The sequence below is a fragment of the Gallinula chloropus genome, assembly GCF_964237585.1.
Source record: "Gallinula chloropus genome assembly, chromosome: 15".
NCBI lineage: Eukaryota > Metazoa > Chordata > Aves > Gruiformes > Rallidae > Gallinula > Gallinula chloropus.
The window spans coordinates 3,840,271-3,862,886 of record NC_140100.1 but is presented as its reverse complement, the minus strand read 5'-3'; the positions used below and the strand labels follow the sequence as shown (position 1 = coordinate 3,862,886).

At 54.0% G+C, this 22,616-nt stretch overlaps 1 protein-coding gene across 1 annotated transcript; it reads left to right on the top strand.

Annotated features, from left to right (window-relative positions):
- Positions 1–11,409: 11,409 nt before the first annotated feature.
- NPW (neuropeptide W) lies at positions 11,410–13,376 on the top strand (the record flags this gene model as incomplete). Its single annotated transcript, XM_084270865.1, has 2 exons — positions 11,410–11,808; positions 13,278–13,376. 2 exons carry the CDS (start codon positions 11,410–11,412, stop codon positions 13,311–13,313), a joined length of 435 nt encoding a protein of 144 aa, XP_084126991.1. The 3' UTR covers positions 13,314–13,376.
- Between the last annotated feature and the right edge of the window lie 9,240 nt (positions 13,377–22,616).

Below are 22,616 nucleotides of genomic sequence, written 5' to 3'. Positions count from 1 at the left end.
GGAGGCCGCGGGGAGGCTGCGTGCGCCAGGCCCTGTCCCCGCTGCCCGGGGCGGCCTGGAGAGGGGGCGTCCCGGCCTCGGGGGGTGCCGGTGCCCCGCGGGGGTGTGTTGCCCCTTGCCAGGCCGCACAGCCCCCGGGGTGGCAGCGTCGGGCCTGCCGCTCTGCCCCATCGGTCGGGTCTCATAACTGGGGGTGACCGGTGGCCTCTGTAAGCGACGCGGGGGTAGAGAGAGCTCAGTGTCCGGCCCTTCAGAGCGAGTTCAGGCCAGCTGAAGTTAATCGCCCATCTATCTGCCGCTCTGAGGGGGGAGACGGGTGTTCCCCCGCTTGCTCTGAGCGCTGGTTCCTTCTTTCAGAGGTCTGCGCGTTGCTGGGGCTCGGGGCTGAGAACTGCAGCTCCTGGAACAGAAGAGGGTGCTCCAGGAGCGCAGAGAACAGCAGGAAGGGGCTCAGCAGCCATGTTCCTCTGGAGGTAAAGTGGGAGAGAGTAACAGCTTGACTGGGGACAGTACAGAGGGGGCGAGACCAACGGTTTCCCAAACTTGAGGATCTCCCCCCTTTCTTTTTTCTTCCCGGGTTCCCGCTAAATGGCCGATACGGGGTCACTTTCCTTTCCACGTGTGAGAGATCAGTGCAGATCTCTCTCAAACAGGGACGTTCTGCTTCTGCATCTACCCAAAAAAGCCTGGGGAAACCCTGAGGTCAGGGCATGAGGAATTCCTTCTGCCACATCGTCGGATGTGTCACCAGATGAGCAGCGTGTCGCTCTGCTTAGCAAACATTCCTGGAGTCCAGTCCCTTGACTCAAGGGCTGCCCTCTGTCCCTGAAATGACAAAAGGGGCTCACATTTTTTTGGTGGGTGTCTCCTGTGACCTGCAGAGGTGGTATTGGAAGGGTGATCGAGGAATGTTTCCAGGACACAGTGAAGCAGGTTACTCACTGGCATGATATGTGAACCTTTAAAGACAAAACATGCCAAAAGACATTTTTTCTACTTAGGAAAACAGAGACAAACCACGTGAGGTGAGACATTGCAGTGTGTAGTAAATTCCTAGGAGCTCCTTGTCAGCAGCATCCTTATCATTCCAATATGCTTCCTTTTCATCAAATTCCTTGCCATTCGAGTTAAAAGATGCACTTCATTTTCTTCGAGGCATGAGTCATCATTTTAGGGCAAAGGAGCATGTAAAACACAGGGAGTTCATTAAAACCCACAGTGATTTTATCTAGTCCAACACCAGCATTTGACATCTGTGCCACAAAATAAATTAAGTAATATGTTTGATAAGTATTTTGGAAAATTAAGTATTTTAAATGAAGTGCTTTAATGTTTTGGATCATTGGCTACAACAGGTAATACTTACTTTCTCCTAAAGAGGCCCATTCACCATACTTCAAAGTAGAGGAGATAATACCTGTCTTTCTGGTAATCAACATTAAAGTGTGTTTGGGTGGGGCTGTTTCAGATAATTAGGAATGACTGAGGATGTTGGCTGTAATTACCTTCAGGAAATGGTTGTGTGTGTCCCGTCCCGTCCCCCACTCCTCAAATTAATGATACTGTTGAAAATGTTTTTGTGCCAAAGCTGCATCACACAATTTTGGAGAGCAATTAGCATGAAATGAGATGGAGGTTGCTGACAGCAGTGAGCTGTCTTAAGTGTCACTCGTCTGTGAAATTACGCAAGTACCCCCGCGCCCGTGGCCGAGCACAGGGTAATAAATACACCTGCATAATTAGGCTTAAAAGTGACATTACTCACTGCAAAGAACGTGGTGACAAAGTGACTGGGCAGAACTAGAGTTTGTGCTCTTCAGATGCTGGTTGTGTGGGTAAGAGCTGGGTCGTGGCTCTGTGCCGAGGAGCTGGTCCCACGCGGTGTGTTTCCTACCACTGGTAGTGTGTGTGTGATGGGCTTGGTGAAAGGAAGCACCAGCTCTTTGCCTGGTGCTGTAGGCAGGCAGCTCCTCTCACCTGGGGCTTTTTCTGCTTCTCAGATAATACTGTAATTGGTGTCTGAAGGGGGAAACCATGGAAGGTTTCGTGTCCCTTCAATGGTGCAGCTAAACTTCCATCAGCAGGGAAAGCTCGCACCACTCACACTTCTCACTCTCACCGAATCCTGAATCTGAAACAAGATCCAAGAAGTTTATATGGACCAAACCCCATGTAAGGTCATCTTTACATGGATATCAGCCCTGTCCTCTACGTCCAACCATACGACGACCCAAACCAACCCAGTCCCCCAGCTGCTGGCACGAATATTTGCCAACCTTCAGCCTTTTCTCCAAAGCCTGCTTTCAACTCCTCATCGTTCCCAAAAACCATCTTGATGGTGTATGTGACTCATGGGTTTTAATTCATTTATTTCACAGTGCAAAGAGGTTTTTGTAATACTCTTTCAATGGATTGAATCATTCTTTGCTGATGACTTAAGGATGCTGTTTTATTTCTCTATTGATTGCAAATGGAAGCTGGATCTTAGCACTAAGTGTGACCCCCAAAACATAAAGAAATATAATCATATATAATTAACTAGGCTGCAGCACATACTGTGAGTATCCTGGTTGGTTCTTAGCTCTTTGTGTTGTCAGACAGGAAATGTTTTCTTCCCAAGAGAAAGGGTTAATGTCGATGCCAGGGGTAGATAATTTCCATGTTTACTTGCTAAATATCCCATCGTAACATCCGAAGGAAAAAAAGTCACTTTTCAAGTCATTTAATCAGTAATAAATACCCTTTGGAATAATTGATAACTCAGCAGATGAGCACAACAAGTCCATTTTACTCAGAAGAGCAACAGATCAAATATTTATAGTTCAGCACTAAACCACTGTCAAAGTGTAGAGCTAAAGGTTAGGCCTTAGATTAATTTCATATTCACAGCTTGATGCGGATGCGGTTCATTTGCAGCCGAGACACTCAGAGCGTAGTAGCAAAATCTGCTTTCATTTGACAAAGTTTCTGTTAAAAGTGATCGTTTCCTCAGGGCTTCTTAATTATGTTTTCTTTCAAATAAGTCTCAGATATTCTTATTAGCAGCAGCTTTACACAGGTACCACATTTGAGGGCGGGTTTAAATGTATAACCCTGAATATCCATAGTCTTCAGTGACCAGAGTTTATTTTTCTGAGGCTGAAAAAGGTGGTTTAGGTTGCTCTAAGATCAGTGTTGCTTGTCCCAGACACATCAGGCTGCCTTTCTCTGGGACCTCCTTCCCACTGTGTTGCTGTGTGTGATGGAACCAGTCTGTGCCCCTTCAGACTGTGCAGGGCTCGGGGCGGTTGGGGGGTTTCACCCTACAGTGTTTCAGAGCAAACACACCAACAGCCCTGGCTGTGGGACTGATAGGAAGTTGCTCTCTTATTTTCCTGCACTTAAGAAAAATCCCAGTCTGCCATTAACTAATGACATTCGATGTTCCCCTTTTGTTTTAACCAAAACCTGTTTTTTTTCTATTGACAAGTTCAGCTGTAGAGAGGCAGAGGCACAGCACAGCCCTTCAGCGTGTCAGCAGGCACAGCGCGCTCGGTACGATGCACAACTTCAGATCTGATGGGGGAATTTTGCTCCACGATCTTTATTTGCCAAAAAACGTAAGTTGATGGTACAAGCTTTTCTGAAAAGTAGCGATTCCTTGAAGAGGGGGAGGATCCTGAAAGTCTAAAGAGAGACACATGCTGGGAAGCAAAGTTGTGTTTTACGGCACTCATAAACATCTGTCTAGTGATAAGAGTTTTCTTTAGCAGAGAGAGGAGTGATAAGGTTTGTTGGAGGATGAGAGCAGAGTAAGTGCAGCTAGCAGAAAATAGAGTACCTAGATGGGAATTCAAAGGAGCAGTGGGGGAAGGACTCTGGCATTAGGCTTTCAAGGTGAAATGTCGATGTACAAATTCCCAGAACAGGATGAGGACCTTGGGGGAGCTTGATTTTCACAGAACATTACAGGAGCTAACGTCAATGGACGGAAGCAAAGCAGCTTGGCAAGCAAGAGCTCCCTTGCTGCTCCTGCCCCAGTTTTTGTAGGGGGGAGGAGAGCCCATGTGGGACACTGGAGAGGGGATGGGATAGCTGGAGCTGGGCCCTGCCCGGTGCTCTGTGCTGGGTGAAAGCCTCAGGGGCCACTGTGGCACCGAGCTCTGACTGAACCTTAACCACGCTTCTTCCAGCCTGGTGTGTTTTTCAGAGAGAGAGATGCATTTTCATCCCCATGTTTATATTCAGCAATGTCAAGGTCAGATAGCAAAGACAGATAACTTGGGGATTGTGGCTCGGAGCTCCTGACTCCCCAATCGGTGCCCTGCCAGCCCAGCCACTCTGCTCTGGATAATTTGGGGGTTTTTTTGCCTAGATTTTTGCTAGATTTTCGGGGTGGGTCAGTCTCACACCTACAGGGACTGCATAAAAAGCAGCAAGAATTGCATGCAATCGGTGTGGGACAGCAGGATTCTTCTTGTAACGTGCTACTTGCAACACAGTTGTAGCATATTTAGTTCTAGTTGTAGTGCTGGTCCAGGAATAGGACTGCTTATGCACCTCCTCTTTTCATATCTCAGTGGGTTTTACAAATATAGCTCTCAATCCTGCAAAGTGTTCATGCCAAGGAAAACATACTCCACCTGTGCAATTTGCTTGAAGACAAATTTTCTTCCCGTCTACAGAACCCTCTACTCCAATTTTCTTACACTTATATAATTGTGTCTACAATAGAGCCTCACCTAATTAAATTTCAGGAAAATAGGAGAGCGCTTCAGGGTTGTGTGGGATTTGGTTAAGAGATCTCAGAGCCGCCAATGGAAAGATTCATCTCACAACTCTTCCTCCTTATGGTAAACACGCTTCAGATGGGAGCCAAACATACTCTGAACTTCACACATCTGGGTATTAGCTTGCTTTCGTTACTGTAAATTACTTCCAGGAGAAAGGCTGAATCATGGGCTGGAGGGGGCTGCGAAATCTGCCTGCACCAGAGACAGCTGTTTGATGGCATCTTTTTCCCCTGCTCTTCTATCTGCATCTCAGATTTTTGTCCTTGCTGCTCTTCTAAGGCAACCCTGTCGTGCTGCATCATCGTGGGGTTTTTCATCATGATTCTTTTTCTTTGGTGGTGCCATGTCATGTCCAAATCACTCTGTGATGAATTTGCTTCAGTCTTTGAGATGTTTAGAGACTCTCTTCATATTCTGCCAACTGCAGCTGTTGGAGGCAAATTAGGCAAAAGTCAGGTCTGGATGGATGGGCGATGCAATGGTTTCTGACAGTTCATCCTGTCACCCAAGTTGTCCCATCAGAGTCGGGTTCTCAAGTGGATGAGTAACATCAGAAGTGCAGCATCACGCCTGTAGGTTGTGAGATGATGGACTGCTTCATTAAGCTCAGATAGGTGAGGAGAGATGAGTGGAATTTGGGGAGCAGCGCAGAGGACCTGGGGCCGTACTTTGGTTCAGTTTGGTCTCCAATCAGTGACTCAGTTATTCCCTCTCCGTACCTCAGTTTTAGGCAGAAATAATTCCACTGATTCAGCTGGGTGCGATGGGGCTTAATTATTGTCTGTAAAAGGGCTTTGAGATCCTAAATGATCGATGCCCTGAGAGTGTGCGTGATCAGTGAGCTGGATGCGGCGGCGGGAGCCAAGCTGCAAAATTCAAGTGAACAAACAAGTTCCTTTGGCTTGGAGCAGAGAGCTCCACCAAACTGTGCAAAAGGATTGCCAGGCTGGGGGCTTTTTTTTTTCCCTGACTTCGTGCTAATGGATCCATTGTTTCATGTAAAGGTTTCTACCGCTCTTGTTGAATCGTGTGTGACATTTACCGTACTCTCTGTTCCATTAGCAAAGTAATTTGAGATAGTTTATTATCCTTTGGAGACTTCAGTGCTTGCTGGTTAACTTCCATGTGACTGGACCCTGGGAAAAAAAAAAACAAAACCCTTTTAAAATAGTACATGAGACTAAGAATAGTGAGGAATTGGTAATTTCTTTGGAGTAAAGTAATTCATTTAGCGTGCTTTAATGAGAAGATCTACAACATTAGGAAACACCACTTATTGTTTCCTCTTTCTCTTCAGCGCCACCAGAACACAGCAGCTTCACCGTGGAGCCAAGGTGCGTCTTTGCCTCACAGTTTGAAGCCGTAATTTGTTCCTGAGGAACAAAGAAATAGCATTTAATCAGCATGTTCTGAATCACTGGGGAAAGGAATCACTCCGTAATCTGAGTTTATTCCACGAGGACACGCTCTAGATGCAAGAGAATGGCAAAGGTGGTTGTTATTCCTGGGACTCTCTGCCCGGGGTGCTGTCAGTGCCGTACCCCAGGGACTGAGCCTGCTTGGGTCCCGCTCGCTAAGTGGCTCCTCCGCGCTCCTGAGCAAAAACACACCCGGTGTGATTCACCAGGGAAGCTCAGCAGTGGGCTGGCTGTTGGGAAGCATCAGGGGTTGCTGAGCCACATGTGGGGGAATAGTTTTTTTCTTGCCATTAAGACTTCACTCACTCCTGGGTTGAAGCAGCGCAAGAGGCAGCGGGGATGTGAATCTGGGAAAGTAGGTGAAGGGTGAACTGCAGAAGTTCAGCGTGCAGGCAGAGAACCCAGACCACTGACCTGGCAGGCAGGGGAACCCAGACCGCTGACCTGGCGGGCAGGGTATTTCTCACGTTCACCTTTTCAGGTGGGATGTTCAGTACCAGGTTGCTCAGATGCTGAGCTTCAAACATCACCTGGAGGACAACTGCCTGCAGCAGCACCGTGCTTTGCACTGGCTCAGGGTGAGCACAATGACATGGGCAGCACACATTGCACCCCTGCTGCAACCTCTGACTTTGGGCCCTTTGCCAGTTTGGTGCCTCTTCTGCCTTTTGACTGTTTTGTACCTGTCTCTCTGAGGTAAATCTGCATGCTTCCTGGGAAGGCAGAGCCAGACACAGTCTTTAGGCAAAGGAGCTCAGAGCAGGAGGCTCCCTTCATTGGCCAGACCTGCCATTCACTTGTGTGGTCTTTGGCAACTCACTTCAACTCTCTGGGCCTCAGTTTCCCAGCCTGAAAAACAGGACTCTCACAGTCAGAACAGATCTGCAGCGTGGAGGAGGAGGCAGGCTCTGTACCAGAGCACAGGAGCTGCCTCCATCCTCTCATCATACTCCCACAGGGAGATGCTGTACAGCCCAAATGGCCAAAAAGTGTCACGTATGGAGTGAGTGTTAATGACCAAGTGTGCCAGAGACCCCATCACAGGGCTGGCCTCTTCAATTGCTTTGTTTTCATGCTTGGCTGAGTTGCTAACCTTCCAATAAACACCGGAGTCGTTAGAATAAAAATGTGGAAAATGCTATCATTAAACCACACTGGTTTATTTTTCAAGTGCCTCTTTTCTGGGACATCAAATTCATTTAGATCATTCTCAAAAGCCACAAATCCTGAATGGGTGCAGTAATGTGTGTGGTGGGAGGCGAGAGCACAACAGGCATTAAATCGGGTGGAGTGTCAGGGCTCTGACAAGAGCGCTCGCCTGGGTTTATTGCAGGGGGTTGAGACGTGATGCCTCCAGCTGCTCACCCCCCCTGCTCCCCAGCCATACAGTTTTTCAGACTAAAACCCTGGCTCCTGCAGAGGTATCTCAGCTTAGAGCTGTGGTGGAGATGGCTGGTCCAGCAAAGAAGAGGGAGGTACATCCTGGAGAGCCTGAGCATCCAGGGGGACAGGGAGCTGCAGCAGCTGCCTCCTCAGCGACCAGGAGCCAGGACCTTTCCATCAGCAAAGTTTTACTCTTATGAAAATAGTAATTTTCTTCTAAAATAAAACAGCCTGAAATCTTTTCAGCAGCAGACCCATATGGTTAGATCCCATTGCCCCTCATCTTGATAAATGTGGAGTGACATCATTAAGGGTTCACCCAAGCACTGGGGTAGCTGAGCAAGGTCTCAGCTCAGTGTCCACAGAGTTGGTAAATGTGATGCTGGAGCTGATAGTTGTGTTTATTAAGTGAAAACCTAAAAGTGAGGCTTGGGATCAGCTGCACTCAGTTTGCATGAACCCTGACTGAACCCTGTCATTTTACAGGAGTGACCCGAAAGACTGAAATCTTAATATCACAGAAGTCTGTAAAAAGCTTTCACCAGAGCCCAGATTTGTCCAAAAGCTTTGTACCTACCGAGAAGAACCAGGGTTCTGGTCCTTTGGGAAAGCTCCTGGCCCAAAGAGCACCTTGGGAGCTCCATGGTGCAAAGTATCTGCTGCTGCACTAAGGTAGCTACCACCTTTGTGGGAGCATCAGCTTCCGTGAGGGGAACAGGATACTAAACTGATCTTTCAGTTACTTTGAACAGAAATAGAAGACAAATGGGTTGTCAGCTGTTGTATTTGGAAGGTATTTACAAACGCTTGGGAGAGGAAACGTGTGCTCAGCTCGAGATCCGGAGCCTGACTGTATCTCAGAGTGCCTTGCAGACACAACAGGCTGGCTGTGAGCGAGCATCATCCAAGGCACCGGGGGGAAAGAGTTCAGTTCAGTTCCCGGGGAGTTCATCACCCTGACAAGTTATTCAAGTTATGCCAAAAATACACATAAAAGACACTTCAGGCAGATCTCTAGGAATGAGAAAATCTTCCACTCCTGGGTGGGAAGGTTGAGCCCACGTCGGTGTTTTGCTGCAGCGAGACGTAAGCTGCCAAAGTGCCTGTTTGCTCAGCAGAGGGGCAGGGGTAGGGGCAAGGCTCCCACGGCTCTGCCTTCTCCAGACCCCAGCTTGTTCACAATTGATCTGGCTCTTCGGGGGAGCAGGAAGTATAACAGCTGTTTAGTGAGTGAAATAAGCCTGGCAGCGTGTGTCTCCTCATGACCAGGGTTCGGTGACCGGGGAGGAACGCGATGTGACTGACTGTGCTGTACCTCTGCCGTTCGTTAATGGCTCTATTAAGACACAAAAGTGGTGAGACCATTTGTAATGTCCAGAGCACTCAAAGGGTGACAAAAATAGCCCACCCATCAAGGATCTGCTCGGTGGGAGATGGGAGCCTGGCTTCATCCTTCCTGTAAGCCTGGGTGCTTCCAAGAAGTCAGGCCATGGGTGCGTTGGGACTCTGGGTCTGGTTCGTTAACAGGGGTGAGTTGTGCACACACATCATTTCCAGCACTCTGGAAGGGAAAGGACAGGTTCCCTTGCTTACCAACTGGGAATTTCACTCAGTCCCAGCTTCCCCAGAAGAGGAACATCATGAAGCTCTGCACCATCCATCTTACTTCTCCCCATCTCTTACTGCTGCTTTGTGCTTTCCTTTTCTCCCTCCTCCCCTCTGCCCCTAGCCCTGGCAGTCTGGCCTGAGCCTGGTCCCTGCCTGGTCCCTGCCTGGCCAAGGGGCTGGTTCCTGCAGGAGGTTGTTCCTTGGCAAGATGAGCAGAACCTGCTCCCACACCCCAAGAGGTCCCCAGCATGGGTCTGTGTCCTGCTTGAATGTGCACACACATCCCCATGCCTGAGCAGAGGGTCACAAAACTGGGGTGTGCAAGCTGGGCTGATGGAGAGAGTTCTACTGCTGGGAACATGTGCTCGCTGGGTGTAAGAAGATGAGGCTGGAGGATGCTGGTAAAGAGATGGGGAGCCAAATGGTGGGAAGCATCCTGGCCAGATTCCTTGGGAGCACGTTAAAATAATATCAACAGGGAGAAATGGGCACACAGGAGCATGCAAGATGCTGAGAATAAGATTAATCAAGTTACTCTGTAGCCTGAAAAAAAGAAATTAAATATTTAGTCATAGTTCAGTGTATAAAGCCGAGAACTTGGCTAATAAACAAGAGGAACTGGAATTGCTCCCTGGTGAGCATAAATTTGACCTGCTTGGTTTTATTAAGGAATCTGGGGGAAAAAGTTACCTGACTGGAATGGCAAACTTCAGGCAATATCCTGTGGGAGAAGAGGGGAAGCAGCCTGACAAGCCCACTGCATATGGTCTTGAGCACTTTGCTGCAGGAGAAGGTGCAAAGCAGCTGCTCACTCCTGTCTGCTGCAGGCTCCTGGACCGTGGAGAAGAGCAGAACCATCGGCTCCTCGCATCCTACAAGAGTATCTACAGGCAAACCCTGGTGTGGTCACAAGATTTCAATCCAGGCAAGAAAAAGTGGTTCTCAGTGGGAGGCAGCAGGGGTGGTGTACTGAATCCCAAGCCCTCCTATTTGTTATGAAGCGGCACCAGAGGAGTGTTGGATGGGTCTGGAAACACCAGGTCCTGCAATTTCTCTGGATTATGTGAGAGGGAGACATGCTGGCAGGTGTCCCATGGGAATCAGCTGTTTGCCTGCTGGCCATATCTTCTTTTTCCTAGAGAAGAGATGGAAGAGCAGGAACAGCTTTTGGGGAGGAAAGTGACCAGGATGGAAAAGTGACCAAGAGTGAACAGAGATCCAGAGGACAGCTTTTGAGTGGGTGGGAGCTGTACAGGAGCACAGCAGCCATCTAAGACCCCCTGCCCACGGGTTTGGTGTCTCATCTTCACACCTCTTCAGCAGTTGTGACCTCGTCCTACACCAAGCAAGTTCACGGGCACTAGGACCCCCGAGCCCCCAGTGGGTTATTTGCTTGAATGGAGCAAGATGGGAGTGAAATCTGGGTCTCACCACTTCATGGACGCTACAAAGGTGGAGAGGAGCCTGTTGAGCTCTGCACAGCAGGATGGCCATGCTCTCTGTGACACGTGTCTGCTCCCCTCCAGCAGCAGTTCTGTCTCTGCACTGAGACAGGTAACCAAAGCCGGGCTTCAAGTCCTCTGTCTGGCATCCCACTCGGGATGATTTTTGCTGAAAATCACTGCAGTTTGCTCTTACCTACGGTTCTTCCAGAGTGTGTTGCTGTGCCTGGCTGTTGGTCCCTCCAGACAGCAAGTCTGGGAGTCATCTCTAACGGGAAGGGAGGGGTGCAGGTCCCCTCTGAAGATTCTCACTTGCAGGCAGTTTATAACATCTCTTTCTCCAGCAGTGAATCCTGCTGCTGCCGAGCAGGTCCTGAGGGGCTGGGGAGTATGCTGGGATGCGGGGAGGTTCGTGGGGATGCTCAGTGCTGCGGAGGGATGCTTAGGGTGGTGGGGAGGATGCTCAGGGCTGCAGGGGGATGCTCAAGGATGCCCGAGGATGCTCGGGGCCATGGGGAAAATGCCGCCGTCCCGGGGGGAGGTCGCAGGGGGAGGGCGGGGGGCCGCTGGGGGCGGCGGGTAGGAGGTGCGGGGAGCCGAGGCTGGCAGCGGGGCGGCCGGGGGCTGCCGGGGCGGAGTCGCGGGGTGCCCCTCCCGACGGCGGTATAAACCGGCGGGGCGCGGGCGCGGGGCAGCCTTCGCTGGGGGGCCCGGGGCCGGGCTGCACCCCTGCCCGCACCCTGCCCGCACCGCACCCTGCGGCTTGCCCGCCCGGAGCCCCGCGCGATGGCGAGGGGGCAGCTGTCGGGGGGTGCCTGGGGGGCCCTGGTGCTGCTGGGGCTCATGCTGCCGGCGGCACCGGCGGGCGCCTGGTACAAGCACGTCGCCAGCCCCCGGTACCACACGGTGGGGCGCGCCTCGGGGCTCCTCATGGGCGTCCGCCGCTCCCCCTACCTCTGGCGCCGGGAGCTGCCGGCCGAGCCCCCGCGTCGCCCCGGGGGAGCCGCGCCCGCCGCCGCCCCGCCGCCCCCGGGCCGCCCCGCCGGGGAGACCCCACCGCCCGTCCCGCCGCCGCCGCCGGCCGGCCCCGGCCGCCTCCTGCAGCGCCTGCTCCGGCGGGGCTGGGGCTGGGGCGGCCCCCGCCCGGCCCCCGCCCGGACCCCGCCCGGTCCCCGCGGAGCTCAGGTAACCGGGTCCGGCGCCCCGACGGGACGGGCGGGGGAGGATGGGGGGGGGGGGGGCGCGGTGAAGCCCGGGGGTGTCCCCGCTGGGACCGGGGAGCACGCTGTGTCTGCAGCATCTCTGCCGGGATGCCCGAGGGATGCCACCCGTACCTGGGGTGCGGCAGTCTTGCTGCGGTCTCTCTACAGCACCCTGGGGTGCTGGGGGGGGGGGGGGGGGTTGGTGTGTGTTTCACCGGGTAAAGGGGTGCACGGAGCCTGGTAGGGGGCTCAGCAGGCAATGGGGTGCACAAAGCCTTGCTGCCGTCTCCCATCCCGCAGGCACCCGGGCTTCAGGGTGCCCCAGGCAGAGCGCTGGGCTGCCTCATGGCATCACCCAGATGTGGGGAGCTGCCCCCCGACACCTGCTCTGCCTTCTGCACCCCCTGCCCTGACTGGGGGGAGCGAGGGGAGCCCTGGCCCTGCGTGGCTGGGGCTTGGCAGCCCTGTCACCGCTGCGTGAGTTGAGGCTGCTGCATTTTTGAACTTGTACCCCAAGGTTCGTTGCACCCAGCAAAGCGGGGCAGGAGGGGGGGGGATGCGGGGGGGGGCTGTCTTTCCCCCTCCCCATGCGATGTGTTTGGAGGAGCCGCATTCTGGCTTTAGGGCAGAAAACGGAGCCGGGTGATTTTTGTGCCCCCAGTTCGGTGCATCACAAACCCGCACCCTGCGGGACGGAGCTGCCGGTGCCCCCAGGAGGGGTGTGCGTGGGGTCTGCGGGCCGGCCGTGCCGAGGGGCTCCGGCACAGCCCCTGCACAGGACCCCTCTCCCTGCCCACTCGGGGCTCAGCCAAGCTGCGTGGGACTGGCTCGGGGCTGGTTCCAGACATTACATCTCTTTCCTCTTACGCAAAGCTGAAGCCAACATCCAGCTGAAATCCACGGAGGCTTTTAGCTGTTGGATCAGCCCCTGAAACACGGAGCTCTATTCCTCCCCCTCTCTTCCTTTTGGTTTTTTTTTTTTTTTCAGGAAATGTGGGATTAGTATATTTTTGGGAAAGCCCAGCCAGGTCAGCTCAGCCCTGTGCTGTGTCTGTGCTGCCCTGTTACCCCCTGCAGCCCCTCTGTGTGTAGGTGAACAGTCCCAGGTACCACAGCTGGGGCTGTGAACCCGTGGATGTGTGTGCATCCCTCTGCTTTCACAGCAACATTTCCATGGGAGCCTCACAGGCGGGTCCAAACCTCATATTTGGGTGTCAGCTCGGTGCTTGGTCTGCTGCACAGCGGCATAAAGGGAGTCCACAGTCACCGAGGGGCAGAGCTGAGCCCAGGGAGGGGAATATTTCATTCTTCTCTCAAATGCAGTGGTGGTTTAAGTGCTGCACAGAGAGGAAATGTGGTCCCACATGGAGAAGGAGGTGGTGGCACAGCTCTGGTTGCAGACAGATGCTCAGGTGAGGCTCCAAAATAACCCGTCCCCTCATCTCCTTTCAGCTTCTCCCACTTGAAGACGTGGCTCTGATCCGCTGAAGGAGAGATGCTTCAAGTGCCAGAGGAGCACGGACTGCCCAAGGTGGGAACCCTTCACCCTAGCTGGCAAGGAAGAGTCTCATCAGCAGATCTCCTGGTACTCTGACCTCTCTGAAACCATACAGACAATTGCATTCTAAACAAAAATCTGATTTTTCATGGCCACTGTCCAGGCACAGTGGTAAATTCATCTTGTTTTCAGGTCAACCTAGTGCTATAAACTTGGGGAGAAAAAAACAACAACAGGGAAGATATTTATTTTTGTTTATTTTTTTTAGATTTCTGTACTAGCTTGTTTGCAATATGACACAAACATGTACTGTTTGCTTCCTAGGAACCTGCCCTCATTAAAATGAGAATTGATCAAAGGAAACTTTGGCTTCATTGTGCTGTTCTGTTTAGGTTTGGGTTGGTGGGGTCTTTTTAAACAAAACCCAGTACAGCTCCTCACCCGTCAGGCACTTCAGCAGCCTGGTCACTCCCAGATTTTTCTGGTGTGATTTAACTCCTTGACACAATTTCTTCTGCAGCCTTACAGTAAATCTCTTTTACTGCCCATCTGGGAGTTACTGCCAGGCGAAGTGTCAATTAGGATGACAAAGTTAGAACTCCTTCCTGGAGTGGGCTGAACGAAAGCTCTGTGAGCCCTCACTGCCCCAGTTGTTTTATTTGCCCGCTCTGAGCTTAGTTTTATGTGTGTCCCCACTGATGAAAAGAAATTCTGTTGCCCATTAAAACAGGGAGAAGCCTTGGGGTGAGGCAGGATCGTGGGGTGAAGGTGTGCTGGAGCAGGTGGGATCTGGGCTCTAGAGAAAGCTGAGGTTTGGTGGGGGGGGCTGAGTCCAGCTCCCATCAATTGCTGAGCTCTTGTCTGCCTGCACCCGTGGATTTTGTAGGAAATCTGGCAGAAAGAGATGGTTTCCCCCCTCTCATGTGAACCTGCCTGCTCCTGGCGAGCCTCTGCGGCCCATTGCAGAGTGGGGATGGCAGGGTTTGTGCTGCCTTTGGTTTGGATCTAAAAGTAACCCCCACACACACACATGGTGCTTGTGAGTGGAGCTGGGTGTACGCAGAGCCCCACGTGCTGCCCTGGCCCAGGCACCCAGGGGCTGCCATCACCCCCTGCCACACCTCAGAGGATTTTGGGTGGTGTAACACATCAAGGATCATCCTCTCACGGTTGATTCCCAACCAGTTTCTCCTCCATGTCACCTCTCCCATCATTCCCCCCCCTCCCCTCCATGATTTTCCAATTTCTGCTCTTGGTTCCTGCAGCTCGGGGCTGGGATGGGCCAAATGAGAGATGATTGCCAGTAACCCATTAGGCAGCAGCACTTGAGAAGGGCTGTACCTGTCAGGGTGCCAATCAGCCCGTGGAGTGTTCTTGATGGAGGTAAGTGATAAAATGAGGCAGAAAACGAAAAGGTCAGTTTTGCTCAGGAGGATGCACAGCGAGGGATGTGAAGGGTGATGTGATGAGAGACTCAACTTGAGGGTGTGCTTCTGGCCCTGGCTGTTGGAAAGAAGCACTCCTACATGCCAATTAGTGGGGCAAAACCAGACACCCAGGTAACACCGAGCCCTTCACTTCTCACCTTGTAAAGCTGTTTTTCCTGTTAGTGTTGAGGAGCATGAGCTCCTCAGCAAGGGCTGTACATTTATTTCCTCTGTGCTCCCAGCTCTCTGGAGAGCTCTGGGCATTCCCTGGGGGTCAACAAGCCAAATAAAATGGAAGAAAGCTTAAGAAGGTATTTAATTAGCCCCTCCTGCCTCAGGGCAGGACCCAGCCATCCCTGATGGATGTTAATCTAATCCTTTCTAAATGACTGGACTGGGTGGAGATACCGTGCTCCCCATGGCCTGCCTCCCATCCCCTACCTAGACCACAGGGACCTGCTGACCTAGCCCAGTGGATGCTCTGGGACAAAATGCAGCCCCAGGGATTCTTGGGGGGGATGCTGGGCCCCTGCCTGCCATAGGCTGGGTTCGTGACCAGAAGCTAAGTGGGGGGACAAATTTTTTTGGGGAGGATGATGGACAGGTCCAGAGCCACAGCAGCACATTGGCTCCCAGTCCCATTCAGGGTCCCAGTGTCCCCTAGCCACCACGGAGCAGCTTTGCAGTGGAGAACTGCAATTAAGGAGGGCGATTCCTGGCACCACGTTGGGCTGTGGGAGATGTGGTGGGCTGAGAACCCCCCAGGTGACAGTGAGACATGTCACCTCTTCCCTCCCATCACGTCCCACCAGGTCACCGAGGCTGTGGGGTGGTGGGCAGGGTGCAGGGGGTGCAGTGGCAACCTGGGTGGCTTTGCCATGCCATCTTGTGGCCACATCCAATGCCAGGGGCTGGGGAGCTGCAACAGGGGTGAGGAGGAGCCCTGCCACTGTGTCCCCATCCCTGCACCCTTACAAAGTGGGGAGCTGCCCCTATGGGTCCCCCTCTGTCTGCACTGCCCTGGCCAGGACCACGGGCCTGGGAGATGACGGGAGCTCTGGGCTACAGTCTGTCCCACTGCTCTGGATTGCGGCAGCCCAGGGATGAGGCTGCTCTGGGGCTCTGGATCCCTGTGCAGCACTCCTGAGGTCTGGACCTGGATCTGGTCCCTGGTCCAGGTCCATGCCCAAGGGGCCTTGAGAGCTCTGCAGATCCAGCAGTGCCAGCCAGAGCCGGCTGACGCAGGGAGGCTTTCCCGGACAGGCTGCGCCATCACCCAGCCTGTCGTGCCAGCGGATGCATTTTGTTCTAGTCCAAGAGGCGGGCGAATCCCAGGGGCTGCAGCAGGCAGGAAGACGTCCCACCCCAACCTGGCCCGAGCCCGGAGCAGCTCCCTTTCCTTCCCGGCTCCCCGGCGTCTCCCGGGGGACCAGCAGCATCCACCAAGGCGGCCGGACATGATGTGGCCGGGATCTTTGGGTAGGGCAGCGCCTGGGCCAGGAACTGGCAGCCGGGGGGTGGGGGGCTGTGTGAGCTCACACCGGGGCTGGCCCGTGCACATACAATGGCTGCAGGGCTCCTGCCTGCACCAGGAGGAAGAAAACTCCCCAAGGAATTTCCTCCTTTGTCGGCTCTGCCCAGTAAGCCGTTCCTCACCCAGCCGGGGCTGGGGCTGAGCCGGGCTGGATCCCAGCCCCTCTCTGGCAGGTGGCCCCTCTTGAGTGCAGCAGGGGCTGGGGATGGAGAGCCCTCGGGGAGAGCTGGCTACCACGGGCGGGCCCTGTGATGGCCCCGTACATCCCTGTGAGGAGCCCCGGGTTTGCGGGACCCAGCGCTGGGCCAGGGTGTGCTGGGGGTCCCATCCTGCCCTGCCAGGCTGTCCACTCCTTCATGCTGACACCCACTGAGGGAACTGACGAGCCTGGAGATAAGGGCTGGGAGCTGCAGAGGGCAGGAGATATGGGTATCTCTGTGCCCTCTGCTCTGCCTCTTTCCAGCCTGCCCAGAGCACTGAGGAGGTGACAGCAGCTTGGAGATATGGGCAGAGATCTCTCTGGCTGAGCTGCAGCATCCCAGAGCTATTCCCCAAGGGAAGCAGAGTCCAAGCCCTCCGGTGCAGACCCACATTCCCATCCCCAGGTCTGTCCCTGGGGCAACCTGAGGGCTGTGCCTGCTCCTGCCTCCCCACAAGGCTGTATTCGGGGAGTGCCCGTGCTGCTTCGTCTGGGCAGCTCCCCCACGGTGGGCATGTGCTGCCAGGAGCAGAGCTGTCCTGCCTGCACTGTCCAGCTCTGCCTGCTCCCTGCATGTCCTGCTGAACCCCTGTGCCCAATGGGGACTGACCCTGCTCCCGGGGACCTTCACACACACTGTTGCAACCAGCACAGGGGTGGTGCAGTGACATTACAATGCTCTTTCAAGGTGTCCACCATTCCCCCTTCACCCACCCAGGGGGATGGGACACTGTGCTACAGGCACCTTCCCAGGCCTGAGCATTTCCCCTGCCTTTTTTTCTGGTGGATATTTCTCCTAATGTTTGCAGGGGAGAGCAAACCCCATCCAGCAGCAGAAGGAAGACGTCCTCCCTCAGCCCAACCATGCAGCTGCTGCAAGAGAAGCAGCTCCTTCATCAGACTGCGCTCCCCAACCACCATCAAGAGCTGTAAACACCTCAGGGGCCAGTAAAGGTTCTTGAGGGTATCCTAGCTCTTCCCCTCATGTCAAGAAGATGTTGCAGGAATGGTCCCAGACCTCACGGGGCCTCCTGTGTCCTGAGGTGGCATCCAGGGCTGCACAAGCCATCAGAAGAGCGGATGCTTCCAAAACTCATAGCCTGGGCCATGACTTTCACAGCATGGTACAACCTGTTCCAGTGCCTCACCACCCTCGTAGTGAAGAATTTCTTCCTAACATCCAACCTAAATCTACCCCCTTCCAATTTAAATCCATCCCCCCTAGCCCTCAGGCTCAACCATGCTAAAACACCAGCACAGACCCCCCAGGGCTGCTGTGGCTGGCTGGGAGAGGGGGTGTCCCAGCAGGGTGAAGCCCAGGGATTCTGAAGCCACCTCCAGCCCTGCAAGAGTAGAAGTGCTTCTGATACTCCCCGCTCAGGCCAGCACCATGAGCCTGGAGCTCATGCCCAGCTCCCACGTGTGGTGGCAGGGGGACCTCTGCTCTGCTTCTCCTTTCCAGCAGGAGAGGAGGTGGCTGCGGCGGAGCGTGGCGGAGTGAACGCCGATGCGCTCTTTGGGCAGCAGGCCGGGCGCTGGCAGGGACCTCACGGGCAACATTCCTGCCCGGGGAGGTGCCCTCCACCACACTGCCACTTCCACCTGTGCCTCGCCCAGAGTGGGTGCTCCCCGGGTGGGTGTTTCTGAGAATGGGTGTTCCTGGAGATGGGTGCTGCCAGGGATGGGTGGGTGGTCCCGGGGATGGGTGGAGAAAATCCCTTGGCATGGACTTGTCCACATGCTTTGGCTGGAGCCACTACAGACATTTCAGCACTTCTGTGGAAAAACGGTGGTCAGAGGCTGGGCTGTCACACCACACGGTGCAAGGGGTGGGATGCCGGTGCCGTGGGGGCACGGTGGGTGCAGAGCAGGGCAGCTGGCATTGCCACTGGGGTTAGGGACCAGTGTCACAGCTTGCATGCTTGGACATGGGTGTGCTGGCATGTGGGAGGTCTCGGGTGTGCCCAGCCTGGCTGGGGACTGTTTGCCAGCTCCACACCTGCACCAAGCACAACCAGGCCCCCTACGACTTGGTAGCTGTCACGCTGCTAGCTGTTGCAAGTAATTAGGGACCTGAGCAGATTCCTACCCGCCAGCTTGTGCAAGGGGGATCTCCCAGCTCTCGGCAGCGTAACTGAACTCGCTGGACTTTCCCAATCTGCAGAACGTATTATTAACCCTCATAATGATCAGTTCCCCTCCTATCTCTATAAATCTAACCTGGGAAATGTTTACAGCTCAATAGTGCCACACACAGAGGCCTAGGGAAAATGAGAGGGTGCTTTTTTATGAGCTCTCCTCTCATTCCCAGCTCCTCCGGCAGTGCAAATAAATCACCAGCCTTTCTCCGCTCTGAGAGCCGTGGTTCCCCGAGGGCAGCTGGGACCCAGCAGCCCCACACGTGATGGTGAAACGAGGGAGGAAGGAGCATGACTGCATCCATGCCGGGTGGAAAGCCTGGGACTGCGTTTATTAATAGTCAGAGCTAATTACTGCAGCAGCAACAGCTCTCTGCAGCTCCCAGCGGGGACAATCCAACACCACTGCTAACAAGAGGATGTCCCTCAGCTTGGGAAGAGGGCTGGGTCCCCCATGCCCCAGCAGAAGGTGTCATAGGTGTCAAGGGTGGACCAGGTCTCGTGGGACATGGATGCAACCAGCCCAGCGAGCTCTGGCTCTAGGGTGGAAAGCTGGGTGTGGAGTGGGGGTGTAGATAAACACTGGCCAATGCACACTGATGGGGAGGAGGAGGCTGCGTGGGAGGAAGAGCATCTGTCTCCCTGCCAGCTGCTCCCACAGCTGGAAACTGGTGTCTCATGAAAGCCAAAGGGAGGGGGATCCAGCAGCACCCAGCTTTCCCCCCCTGTCCCCTGCCTTTGGTGATGCTCCAATTCTGGGAGAGGGTTGGTGACAGGGCAATAGAGAGAAGCCACAAGACCTGCCCAGGACCATCCATCAGGCATGAGATGGGGCCATGAGCAAGACATGGGGCTCTGGATGTCTCGAAAACATGTCCCCTCTTTGGCCAAAGGTGGCCCAAAGGCACATGAAAAACCTCTCACTTCTTTGGGAGCACTGTCACAGCGTTCAGGACAGAGGTGTAATCCCCTGTCACTGCTCAGCCGAGTGCAGCGGGGGAATTAGAAGCAGATGTCAACAAAAAGAGCTTCAAACCCTTCTGAGCCAGGGAATGCTCAGGTCTTGTGAACTTCCTCAGCCTCCAGGCCGGCCCAATGCAGAATTAAATCCCTGCCCAAATCAAACCCCACAGAAATTTAATGGGAAAACCTCACCTGTGCAGTATCTACTGGATTCAGTCAGGGCTTGGTTACGTCAGGGAGTGTGGGAGCCCTCCTGTGCTCTCCAGAGATGGGAAATGGCAGGATGGCCTTGGGAGCTGAAGAGCAGCGTGCGAGGACGTGCCTCCACACAGCACATTGGCAAGTTCTTTCCATCTCCTTCACACAAAGCTGGAGCCTTCCCCATCGGCTGCAGTGAAATAATACAGCATTCCTCTTCGACCCACATCCATGCTGAGCTGGGCATCCCAGATTCAGGCAGGATACCCCAGACCCATGTACCCAGCTGAGCTCAGAGCCACAGCAGTGGCACAGCTCCAGCAGTCCCCACAGTAGTGGCATCATGGCTCCGTTTTAGGGTCACACAATGTGCAACCAGAAGCAGGCAGGCAAAAATCCTGTGCTGAGGGCATTACCCAGTCCCCTGTGTGTCCCTGCAGCAGAGGAGACACTGCGGGGGCTCGGTCAGGGGTCTCGATGCTCCCAGGGAGCAAGTGCTGGGATGCTGTCACCTCCAGTGCCCAGCAGAGATAGGCAGGGATGCTTCAGGTTTGCTACAGCTTTCCTGGGAATAGTTTGGTTTGCAGATACTGGGATCTCTGCTGGATTAAGTCCTCCTGCTGGAGAGGTGACACTGGGTTCCTGACCCTCTTTGGTTTCTCTACAGTGAATAGATTGGTGTTTTGGGGAAAAAATGCTTTTTGAGAACACTGGGGTTGAAAAAACCCAACAAATCCAGGTGACAGTTGGGAAATGCTTGCACTCAAAAAAAAAAAATGAAATTAAAACATCCTATTTTCACCTTTTGGAAATTAAATTTTCTCCCTCCCTCCTCCCCTTTTTTTTTTCTTTTGCAAGCCACCAACATTTCTCAAAAGACATTCAGAAGGGTTAAAGTATTCCCTCTGACCACCCAAAAGATTTATTCCCTTGTGTTTTTATTGCACTGAATAAAAAGAGAAACTTTTTTGTCCAAATAAACTTGAAACAATTCCTTCTCCTCCCCCTCCTCCCTCCGATTTTTTTTCTTTTGTTTGGCCAGTGAGTGGAAAAATCAATTATTCTCACTGCTCTGGCCTGATAAAAAGCTTCAGGGCTCCGCAAAGAGGCTCAAGGGAGTACTTGTGTTGTGCAGCACACGAACCCAGCTCTGGATTTCCTGGCTCTCTGGCCGTCTCTCATGTCACCCAAGATGTTGTGCCAAGATTGGCGCTTCTGCAGCCTCAGAACTAAGGCAGCTGTGCCCTTTGGTGGTACCTCTCTGGCTGCAGACTGTGGCCAGAGCTGGGGCTGGGTGCTGAGCTGAGCTGGGTGCTGAGCCCACTCCTGGTTGAGGGTGATGGGCAGGGTGAGGGACAGCACCATGTGCTTGGAGGGGCCGGTGCCCACTACCCAGCCATGCTGCATGCCATGTGCATGGACATGTATGCCATGTCCAAATAGCTGCATTCCCTATAGGAATCGAGGGTGGGAAGAATCACTGGTGGTAAATAATGCTGGGTTTTTCCAGGATAGCCACTCTCCTCTGTGACAGGTCACCAAGCATCTTTTTGGTCCGTGCATCTTTCCTTTGAAAAGTGACTTTATGTATCAACTCTTTTTCTTCTTTAAGCTGAGCACAGATTAAAAGAGAATCAATATTTGTTTCTGGAACTGTCTATTTACCGCCTCAAGCTGCCACTGCATTTGCTTAAGCTCTATAAAAATGGGGAAGGCAAGCAGTTGAGGAAGGAGAAATACCACAGAGGAGAGCTAGAAAACCTGTGAGGCAGGAATGCAACACACAGCACCAACACTGTGACAACTGACGTGGGTCCTTTCCTCCTTGTAACAGATTTCAAGGAAATGAAGATCAGGGATGCAGAAAGGGTGAAGAAGAGGTTTCACCAAAACAAGCTCATTCCAGGTGAAACCTGGATGGCCTTTCCACAGAGGGGAATTCCAGGATGGGGCAGGAGCCTCTCCCTCCAAGAATGTCTGGGATGGGAATGGCAGAGCTGCCTGATAACGAACCTGTCCCCTACCTAGTGGTCAGGGGGGACACAAAATATTTCTGAGTTCCCTCACATGAACATATGAAGTGCATCATCCCACGAGCTCCTCAGTGTGCCAGCCCCACTCGCTCTGCAGGGACACCCCCCAAAGAGCTCCACATCTCCCTGTGGTCCTGGGCTGGGGGGTGGGTGGGAAGAGGAGCTGCTGGGTTGCATCCTCCCCTCTCTGGATCAGGGGCTTCCAGCACAACTCGTCAGTTCAGGATGAACTCTGGATGAGTGGCATCTGCTCCAGGCCCTGCTCCCCATCGCCTCCCCTGCTCAGGGTGGTCCTCGCCCGTGTCCCAGAGATCTGCACTGCGCCATGGATGAGCCTTGTATCCCTTCCCGGAGGGGAGCGGGGCCGGGGGGTGCTGCCTCGCAGGTGCAGGGGAGACCCAGCTCGGCGGCTTTGAGTCGGCAGCAGTCCCAGGCTGGCCTGGAAGGTTGGTGGGCAATGGTCGGGGGAGCTCCGGAGCTGTTTGCAGCCCGGGGGCTCCGTGCTGCACCGGGATGGCCGCTGCAGCCGGGGCCGGGGCTGAGGTCGCAGAGCTCCGACCCGTGAGGCCACGATCAGACCCCGGCATCCCCGCTACATCGGCCGCGGGGCTCCGTCGGCTCCACCCGTCCAGTCCCGGTGCCGCTGCCGGTATCAGAGCCGGTCCCGGCTTCTCCCGCCCCGTCCCTCGGCCCGTCCCCCATCCCCCGTCCCTTCGCTGCGGCTCCGCCCCGGCTCCGCCCGGTCCGTCCCCATCCCCGTCCCCGCCCGCCGCGCTCCCGGCGCCGTGGGGCAACGCGCAG